This window comes from Nicotiana tomentosiformis, chromosome 1, assembly GCF_000390325.3.
Source record: "Nicotiana tomentosiformis chromosome 1, ASM39032v3, whole genome shotgun sequence".
Taxonomy (NCBI): domain Eukaryota; kingdom Viridiplantae; phylum Streptophyta; class Magnoliopsida; order Solanales; family Solanaceae; genus Nicotiana; species Nicotiana tomentosiformis.
Window position 1 is genome coordinate 26,114,609 of NC_090812.1, and position 10,784 is coordinate 26,125,392.

General features: G+C 37.4%; 1 protein-coding gene across 2 annotated transcripts; it reads right to left on the reverse strand.

Annotated features, from left to right (window-relative positions):
• Window positions 1-3,910: 3,910 nt before the first annotated feature.
• Window positions 3,911-9,773, reverse strand: LOC104111849 (pentatricopeptide repeat-containing protein At1g63330-like). Of its 2 annotated transcripts, XM_070179677.1 has the most exons (4): window positions 7,029-9,773; window positions 6,200-6,299; window positions 4,445-6,102; window positions 3,911-4,354 (listed from the first exon to the last, which is right to left on the reverse strand). In XM_070179677.1, exon 1 carries the CDS (start codon window positions 9,364-9,366, stop codon window positions 7,153-7,155), a length of 2,214 nt encoding a protein of 737 aa, XP_070035778.1. In that variant the 5' UTR covers window positions 9,367-9,773; the 3' UTR covers window positions 3,911-4,354; window positions 4,445-6,102; window positions 6,200-6,299; window positions 7,029-7,152. The 2 variants fall into 2 exon arrangements, with proteins under 2 accessions (XP_070035778.1, XP_018631713.1); XM_018776197.3 differs by having other exon boundaries at window positions 4,445-6,299.
• Between the last annotated feature and the right edge of the window lie 1,011 nt (window positions 9,774-10,784).

Here is a 10,784-nt window from a genome sequence, read left to right on the forward strand (position 1 = left end):
CTTGTGTTATAGACTTTGGAGGTTCTTGGGATCAGTTTTTGCCACTTGCGGAGTTTGCCTATAATAACAGCTACCAGTCGAGCACTCAGATGGCTCCATATCAAGTATTATAAGGAAGGCAATGTCGTTCGCCAGTTGGATGGTTTGAAACGGGAGAGGCTAGGTTGTTGGGTACCGATTTGGTACATGATGCCTTGGATAAGGTCAAAATTATTCAGGATCGACTTTGCACAGCTCAGTCTAGGCAAAAGAGTTATGTCGACCGTAAGGTTCGTGATATTGCATTCATGGTTGGAGAAAGAGTATTGCTCCGGGTTTCACCTATGAAAGGTGTAATGAGGTTTGGAAATAAGGGCAAGTTAAGCCCTAGGTATATAGGACCCTTTAGAATTCTTGAAAGGGTGGGAAGTAGCCTACAGGCTTGCAATACCACCTTGTTTATCAGTGGTTCATCAGGTGTTCCATGTGTCTATGCTCCGAAAATATCATGGTGATCCGTCCCATGTGTTAGATTCCAGCTCGGTCCAATTGGACAAGGATTTGACTTACGAAGAGGAGCCGGTAGCTATTCTAGCCCGGCAGGTCCGACAGTTGAGGTCTAAGAGTTATCCTTCAGTTCGGGTGCAATGGAGAGGTCAATCAATTGAGACAGCTACCTGGGAGTCCCAGTCGGACATGCGAAGTAAATATCCACACCTTTTTACCAGCTCAGGTACATTTCTAATTCCGTTCGAGGACGAACGTTTGTTTTAGAGATGGAGAATGTGATGACCCAAAAGGTCATCTTTAAATGTAATAATTATTTCTGTGTTCTGAGACCTCAAATAGCACTATTCATCATTCCTCGACTTGCTTGCGCAGTTCGTATAATTTTTCGAAAAGTTTTTATATGAAAAATTGATTAAAATATGAAATACAACCTTAAAACTCAATTAAGTTGACTTTGGTCAATATTTTGAGAAACCGAACTCGGATAAGTGTTTTGACAGTTCTGGTAGGTCTGTATCTTGATTTGGGACTTGGGCGTATTCCCGGAATTTAATTTGGAGGTCCCTAGCTCAAGTTATGGCTATTTAGTGGAAACTAGAAATTTAAAGGCTAAAGATTTTCAAAATTTGACCACATATTTGAATTTTTGATATCGGGGTCGGAATCTGATTCTGAAAATTTGAATAGGTGTGTTATGTTATTTATGACTAGTGTGCAAAATTTGAGGCCAATCGGACCTGATTTGATAGGTTTCGGCATCCAATGTAGAAGTTGAAAATTTTTAAGTTCCTTAAGCTTGAATTGGGATAGGATTCGCGGTTTTAAAGTTGTTAGATGTGATTTGAGGTCTGGACTAAGTTCGTATAATGTTTTAGGACTCGTTGGTGTATTTGGTTGAGGTCTCGGGGGCCTCGGGTGGATTCCGGATGGTTAACGGATTAAATTTTGGACTTAAGAAAAATCTCAAATTTTGGTCTTCTGGTATAATTACACCTGCGGATTTTAGACTGCAGATGCTAGCTCGCAGAAGCGAGCCATGCCTCGCAGAAGCGGACGGGCTGTCGCAGAAGTGGGAAAAGGGGAAGGGGCAGCCTTACGCAGAAGCGGACTCTTCTTCGCAGAAGCGAGTCCGCAGAAGTGAGCCAGCCCGCAAAAGCGATCCCAATTCCACAAAAGCGGAACCGCAGATGCGGTCAAGTGTCCGCAGATGCGAAAAGGCCCCGACAGAACCCATAAAATCGGAAGTTAGCCATTTTTACTCATTTTTGAGTTTTGAGTCTCGGATTTAGGCGATTCCAAAGGAATTTTTCACGACTTTGAATTGGGTAAGTGTTCTATAACCCAGAGTGATTATATTTCATAAATCTATGTCTATATTCATCATTTATTTCGGATTTAGATGAAAAAAATTGAAATTTTTGTAAAACTTTCCAAAAACGAAAATTTAAGATTTGAAAGTACATTTGACATCGGAATTTGATAATTTTTGTATGGTTGGACTCATCTCGGAATGGGTGTTCGAATTTCGTAAGTTTTTCCAAGATTCGAGACGTGGTCCCTACTGTTTTTGTTTAGATGAATTTCGAATTTTAATCCAAAAAATTAGTAAATTCATATGGAATTAATTCCTACGATTTGTATTGAGTATATTGAATTGTTTATGACTAGATTTGAGGACTTCTGACACGAATTCGCGAGGCAAAGTTTTATTGAAATCTTGAATTTGATTACAAGCGAGGTAAGTGTCGTGGTTAACCTTAAATTGAGAGAGTAGGATTTTATTTGGTTATTTGCTACGTGATTTAATGTGCGGGTACAACGTATATGTGAGGTGACGAGTACTTATGCATTACGGTTGAGTCAAAGCATGTTGGAGGAATTTAATTAATTTTGAATAATTATTTATTTAATTAAGATATTCATGTTTAAGTTTATTATTAATTATTTGATCATTATTCATGGAATTGTTATTGATTTAATTATTGTTGAATATGGTGAGAAAGAGTGTAAAAGCACGAAGGGTGATGTCATGCCATTTTTATTATTTATACTATCATTGTCATCGTGAGAAAGAGTGTAAAAGCACGAAGGGTGATGTCGTGCCATTTTCAGAGAGTGTAAAAGCACGAAGGGTGATGCCGTGCCAAGAGAGAGTTAAAGCACGAAGGGTGATGCCGTGCCAATTATTATTTATTTATCAGTTTATAGGAGGAATGAGACCAAAAGCACGAAGGGTGCTGCCGTGCCATTTTCATATTATCAGTTGCTCATTTTACTGTTAAGGAATTAATTGGATGCTAGGTGATAATTTTCCTGCTGAAATTATTATATCATCCCCCTTCACATGTCTCATCCCAGATTTATAAATTGTTAACGATTGTGTTATTGTTGCTTCGTATTTGTATATGCTTGTACAGGTTGTTTACGTACGTGTCTTGTCATAGCCTCGTCACTACTTCGTCGAGGTTAGGCTCGACACTTACGGAGTATATGGGGTCGGTTATACTCATACTATACTCTTCACTTCTTGTACAGATTTTGGAGTTGGTCCCAACGGAGTACCATAGACTTGCTCGGATTCAGCTACCCAGAGGAGACTTGAGGTATAACTGCACAGCGCCCGCAGTTCTGAAGTCACCTTCTATCTTATCTTAGTTGTGTACTATCTTTCAAACATCTTGAATTTTATTCAGATCTTTATTTGTATTATTTTAGTAGCTCGTGCACTTGTGACACCAAATTCGGGGATGTATTTTGATGATTCGGTAGTTATGGTCTTCCGCACTTTATTTTAGTAATTGACTTCCATTTAATTTAATTTGTTTAAAAATAGTTAAGATTATTCTAACATTGGCTTGCCTAGCAAGTGAAATGTTAGGCGTCATCACGGTCCCGAAGGTGGGAATTTCGGGTCGTGACAGCAAACAAGACAAAGAATTGGGAAGTTGAAGACAAGAAAGTGGCCTTGATAATCTCATTATGACTTGTTTTGTTAGTTGGTAGCATCTTACATGTGCTTAAGTGAAACTGAAACACTTGGTTTATTTTTTATTTTCTAGTGTTAGCATTTGGAATTGGATGCCTTGTTATGACTAAGGTTGAGTGAGTTTTTGAAGTTATAGCAGTGGCATCCACTTCTTCAATTTGATGTAATTGTCAAACTTATGACTTGCTGAATTATGTAGTAGTTCATTCACTATTTTTTTCTGTTGCCCGATTTTAGTAAATTAATCGATGTCCTGAAGCAGATTTTGTGACTGTTGTTGTATTTATTACTGGTGTTGTGTCTGCTTGAAGGAGCTCATTTTGAGCAGACCAGAAATATGCTTGAAGACCACCTCTGTCTTCTGTTCGAATTGGGATGGTTGTTTGTTAGCATTTGGTTAACAGAATCATCATAAACAAATTGCCAGAATCATCATAAATAAATTGCCAATAATCATTAACTTAACAATGTCATTACAATAAAAATTCAACCATTAAACATCTAAGACTAACTACCAATATTCATGGAAACTGCAGATACAACATTCCCTTCTACAAAAAAAAATTTAACATAATTTCACTTCATTATAGAGGATAATGCAAATCCAACTATTAGCGAGCATAAAATTGTGATGGTCATCTTCAACTTCACCACTTTTGCTTCCAATTCCATATTTCTTTTAACTTCAAAATTCTTCATAGCCTCTATGAGTTCAAACTTTTCAGTCAGCCCATCTCTTTCAACCTTAAGAGCTTCCAAAGAAACATTCAACATCTTAATCTCGTGATTTGTAGCTTCTAATCTTACATTGTTAATTACAATTAACGCAGCATCAGGAAACTCTTCATCATGCCATTCCCAAAACCCACATCATTCACTCTACACAAACCACAACAAAATAAATTCAATGATTGAACACTATAAAGTTGGAAATTTTAACAGAAATCGAAATAGAGAAATAAAAAGTACCTTAGGTTTAGGACATTTGTAAAATCTTCTATTGGGGTTTAAGAGAGTTTTTGAAGTAAAGTGATTAGCAACTTCCCCACAACGGCAGATCTTCTTCGACAAACAGCTATTTTCCGACATTGTAAAGCAGTTTCTGACCAGCTGAATACTAAACAAGGGAGCGACGAAGAAACCCTAGAATTTTGATGTTTTGTTTGTGTTTTTACGGTGGGTTTTTGATTTATGGGTTTATTTAGTCGGGCGGGGCAAGGGAACTGGGGCGGGTTGGATTTATTTAGTGAAGTGGAGTGTCTTGGTCTTTCAAAGAGTGTCACGTATCCCAGCCGTTAAAATAGGGACAAATATACTACTTTGTTGGACGGTAAGGGTTTTTAGGTACGGAAAGTATAACGGGGGACAGTATTTTGAACAATATACCATAGTAGAGGGGCATATCAGGCCCTTTTCCGTATTTTCTATGCTCATCTGCTGTTAAGATATTCGAAAGAACGAAGAAACACTATTTCATTCATTTCTGTTCTGAATACAATGTTGAGGAGTCTGAGTGCAAGTAACCACGTAACTCACTATGCCGAGTTGACTTATAAAAGAAAATTTATATCTCAAAATTGAGCGAGTACATCAACAGACATTTCAGGCAAAGCTTGAGTGCAAGTACTAAACAGTGTTCTGAGCTTCCTTCTTAATATCTCTAGCCGAGCCTGGACTTGCCTGATCTGAGGAAAGGGTATCGAAAGAATGTTAAGATCTGAACATAGTGCGTGGCCTCCACATAAGGAGATGAGCCGAGCAGCACAAGAATTGAGCTCAGTCAAACTGAGCTGAGCACATATTTCTCAACGTCTACGACTGCATATTTTCTCAGCACATGATACATTTGACCTTAATATTGGTTCGCGTAGTATGCTAATCACCTGCACCCCAGAAGAGGCAAAAATGTTTGGTGATTTCTTCTCATCAATCTAAGCCTCTGCGGAGGTGTGAGCAGCTGGTTATGGAGGGCACGAGAAGAGGTAGAGGACGGCCTAAGAAGTATTGGGGAGAGGTGATCAGGCAGGATATGGCGAGGCTCCAGATTTCCGAGGACATGACACTTGATAGGAAGATGTGGAGGTCGAGTATAAGAGTTGTAGGTTAGGAGGTAGTTGAGTCGTGCCTTACTTCGTAACATGGTGGGACTAGCCATGTAGGTTTCTTTTCTTTCTTTTTTTTCCCTAAGATAACTAGTGGGAATGTTGTGGCTTACTATTTCTCTTTTCAGTGCAGGTCCTATTTACTAGCTATCGTTTTTGCTTTACATCTTTCTTCTAGATTTTATGAGGTTCCTATTTTTCTTATGACTATTGTGGTGATACTAATATTTACTAATATTGTCTCCCTTTACTTTACATCTTTCTTCTGAATTTAATGGTATTCCTATTTATCCTATGATTGATGTTGTGATACTAATATTGTCTCCCTTTTTGCCTCTTTTTGCCTCTTTTGTCTTTTTGTTTTTTTGAACCGAGGGTCTTTCGGAAACAGCCTCTCTACTCCTTCGGGGTAGGGGTAAGGTCTGCGTACACACTACCCTCCCCAGACCCCATTAGTGGGATTTTACTGGGTTGTTGTTGTTGTTGTTTGTAATCTAAGCCTCTGCGGAGATAGTTATCGGTTACCTGTGTTGGTGAAAAGTTAGAAGGTACCCAGTGCATTAGTTGCGTCTGTGTTAGCTGGCTAAAACACCACCATAACAACAAAAGAAGGTCTATTCACCTGCACCGATATTGAACTGATAATAGCGAGAATGGTATTACAATTCATCGCTGCTGATAGGAATGCTAAACACTGGATGTCAAGCCAGCTTTCGTTGTCACTGCATAATCGATATTAATATTCAGCTATTAGTTACAGCAAAACTTCACAATGTGTACATCATAATCAATAGACAATTCAAACATGTGGCAGACTTCCAAACTACTAGAATGGAATGTAATAAGAATTATATTGGATTTGGATATATATCAAGTTACAAAAATTGATGAAGTGATTGATTAAATTAAGTTAAATATTGAGAAACTTAAAAGTAGCATTGGATTTCTTCAAAGCAGGCTACATCAAATTTTTAATTGTACATTTGAAGTGGTTCTTTCATCTCACAAAAGTGTAAAGCAAATTAAAGAAACCTGTTGTTCTATCTGCGGTCAATTGTTCTCGTCTCAGCCAGTAAAAGATCAGTTTTGAGGTAGAACATTCCGAAACATCTCTTTTGTTTATGATCTTTAGCAGTATGATGCAAATATTGAGAATTGAATTTACAAATGTGAAGTAACCGCAGCAAAATGAGTATCATGGGATAAACTCTGAACTATCATAAAAGTTTCCTTTCTATAGTTTAACTAATAACTATCAGAAGACATAATTTTCTAAAGTATGATAAACAGTATAACCCCATTGAGAAGGTAATGTCATCTTCAGATTACACAAAATGACTAAAAATTAGGATTAAACTAAAATGATTAACTCTACAGAGCTATTAAAATATCAAAGTATTTGTAAAGTTTATACAAGAAACTGAAAGAAATAAATAACACAAGGAACTTACTTTTAGGTGTGGTTTGTAGATCAGTCTTGTAGAGAAAATACATCATAATTTGCTTCAGACCACCTATATTCCAAATTTAGGTACCATTCAAGTTGATTGCTGAAACAATCTCCCAATTACAGTATTATAGTCTGTAGTCAGGTCCATCTGAATTCCCCAGACCCTCAGCAAGTATATTGCCAACAGTATCCTGTGTGATCAAACTGTCATGGGAACGCTTTTTGGAAAATGTTTCATCTTCCACGCTGGAACCGACTAATAAAGCGTGAGTACTAGCATCAGGGACACATCCCTTTTCCAACATCAAATCCAGTAAGAAAGAGGCCTTGTTTTTGTATCCCTCTTTCAAGAGGGCATTTATCAGCATGTTGTACATAGCTGAATCAACAACTTCAAATTCTGCGACGAGTTTATCTACTGAAGAAAGTATCACATGGACCTGAGAGTTTTTCACCAGATATTCTAGAAGTTCAGCAAGTGTTTCTGAATCTGGTGATAGACCCCGACTAAGCATTGAACCCAAGAACAGGGCGGACTTCTCTATACGCTCAAGTGAAGTCATGCCCCGAATGAGAATGCAATATGTTTCCGCATCCAGGGTACAACCATCTATGATCATTCTCGAGATCACTATAAAGAGATCACTTTCTCTGCCTAAACTGAATAGGCCTTGCAATACGCTGTTGTAAGCAGCAGTAGAAGACAATGTACCAGAATAATATGCCAATGGTAGCATTTTGGTTGCTCTACCAGCGTAGCCACTAGTACAAAGTCCCTTCATAAGCTTGTCAAACGGGATGGACTGAAGAGCGCATTTCCTTGTTGACATGAAGCAAAATACTTCAGCAGCTTCCTGAATCTTTTCCTTCTGGCAAAGACACTCAATAAGTTGAGCATATGATATCAAATCTATATTTAACCCAGCTTTGGCACTAAGTAGATGAAACAAAGCCAAAGCATTGTCACATTCACCTAATTTGCAGTTGCCAATGATGAGAGCAGAATATGTTGATGAATCAGGGCTAATGGAGGAAACAGTCATTCCAGCAAGATACTTCAAGGCGTCATTCAGCCTTTTATTATCACACAGGTATCTAATCATGATATTCCAAGAAAGCTGATCTGTGATGTTTCTTTCAAGCATTTCACCAAACAGATCTCTGGCCATACTAAAGGCGTCATCATCTAGAATAGCTTCAAGAAGTGCATTGTAAGGCAATACACGTGCAACTTCTTTGTCATTCAAAAACTTCTTAGCTTCACTCAACATATTCAATTCACATAATCCATCTATTATACTCATGAACACGTCGTCATCTGGCCTAACATCACTATACACCATCTCATCTACAAGTTTTATAGCATCAACCACAAGAAGATTCTCGCACAAACACTTTATCATTGCCCCATAAGTTGGTGTATCCGGAAGAACCTTAGATTCTCTCATCATAGAGAACAACCTCGTTACTACATCTAATTTATTCATCTTACTAAATAAAGGAATTATATGAGTATAAAAGCTAGAATAATCCGGTTCACACCGTATTCTAAACATATCATCCAAAATTACAAGTGCCTCATCCACTTTACGCCTTGCAACAAGTTCACCAATAATTATCTGAAAAGTCCTTCCGTTAGGATTACAACCTTTCTTATGAAGACGTTTGTATTGGTCCAATGCAGCATCGACACGATTGGCAGCAAACAAAGCCTCTATCAGATAATTAAGTGTATCAATATTGGGACCAATTCCAGCCTTCACAATCTCTTTATAAACGAACAATACGTCCTTAAATTCTTTCTTTTCCGTTATAAGTGCACCCAATAATTGATTAAATACAGATATAGAGGGCTTTAAGCTATTCAAATTTATACAAGAAAGAACACATAAAGCCTCACTAAGCCTATTATTTCTAACAAATGCATCTAACAAAGCCAAAGGAACCTGTTCATAATTTGGACATTTCTCCTTTACCATCTCATTACAAAATCCTTCAATTTCATCTATTTTTCCAGCCATACCTAGCTTCAAGATTATCTGAAAATAAGTATCAGCAGAGTGATGAAACCTTTTTTGAAGGGAAGCCCATTTGAATAGCTTCAACGAAGAATCCAAATCAGTAGTGGAATCAAGAACGCTGGCTAAGGTTTCAGGGTGAAGCTTAGTCTTTACAAGTTGAATCTTTGAATCAAAGTCAGAAGAAGGGGTAGAGGGTTGATTGGTTTCAGGGGTGATTTGAATCCTACAAGCACCAGAGAGTGAAGAAAGAGAGGATTTTGAACAAACCCAGTTGGGGATTTTCTTGGGAAGCTTTAAAGTTGAGAGCTTTATCACCATTGAAGTTGCTCCCTCTCTGCTCAGTCGTCACTTGTATTTCAACGAAAAAGGAACATTATAAATGGATAGTAAATACAAAAAACTGTATAGAATTTTGAGTTGGACAAAATACGAGAATTAAGTAAGGTTGATGTGAAAGGGAGGATGCAGAAAACAGTACAGAACTGAATTCTGAACAGGGAACATAATCAGGAGAACCAGAATCGGTAAAGGGGAGTGTAATCAAGCAGACAAACCCAGAAAAAAAAAAAATAGACTACTAAAAGGAGTATTTTCTCTTTGGTCCATGAGTTTCGCGGAGTTGAGAATTGGCTCCCTCATAGTTGTCAAGTTTATAAAGGTGACCCCTCTCGTAGTCTCTCACTCTCTCTCTTGTTCATCCCTCTAGGCTCTAAAGTCTAAACGTATAAAAGTTGTTAAATTCAATCAACCTTGTTAATTAACCAATATTTGGCCTGGGAATGGGTAAAAAGTAAAAACAATAATTGGCGATACAGACTTGGATTCCATTTTTCAACAAATGGTCATGTTTGAATTGTATACGTGACAATTCAATTGGACAGTGACCAAATGGGGAAGATGAATTTAGCTTCAATTTGAATGATCTTAAAGTTTTTTCTTTCTTTTGCATCAAGACATATCACTAAAAGAGGTTTGTTACTTCTTCTTTGGCATTACAGCTTGGTTAGCCCAAAAGACGTTTGTGTTCATCAAAAAGTTAAGACACCTGAATAGGGTTCCTAGTTGGGGCCAAATGAATTGATCTCTCTACTTTGATTTGGGCAGCTTAAGTACTGTTACTGATTGGCCCTCACTTTTCTTTGTTCAAATGTATAATCTTTAAAAGTAAATCCAGATGTTAGACATGTGTGCAATGGATCAAATTTATTTCCTGAGTCGTCAAAAATTTTGTATCACATTGCCAAATGTTAGCATTCTTATGATCTTCTAAAAATTTCATCCTCATTCACAGGTTACAATATACAACCAACCCTTTTGGACTTGATCATCGGCACACAAAATAATGAATCCCATAGCACACCTTATTTTAGCTTCTGGTATGTGGAAGAATTTCTGTTTTAGTTCGGAGTAATTATATAAAGTAAATTCCTTTTGTTTCTATTAGCCCCAAACCAAGATTGCACCAGAAACAAAAACAGAGAGGGTATATGCTCAGTACTATATTTAAAGGAACAAATTAGAAAACCCATAAATTTAAGCGATCATTTGCGTCAAACACAATAGATTTTTATAGAAACTTCAAGTCTTGATAAAACCAGCGGATATCAAAGTTTTTTTTTCTCTCAAAAACACAATTCTATATAATAAGGCGCAAATTATACATACTCGAGGGAATGATTTTTGGTATTACCCAGTAACTAGAGAGACGGGATAAAAGTCGCTGCAACAAATAAATG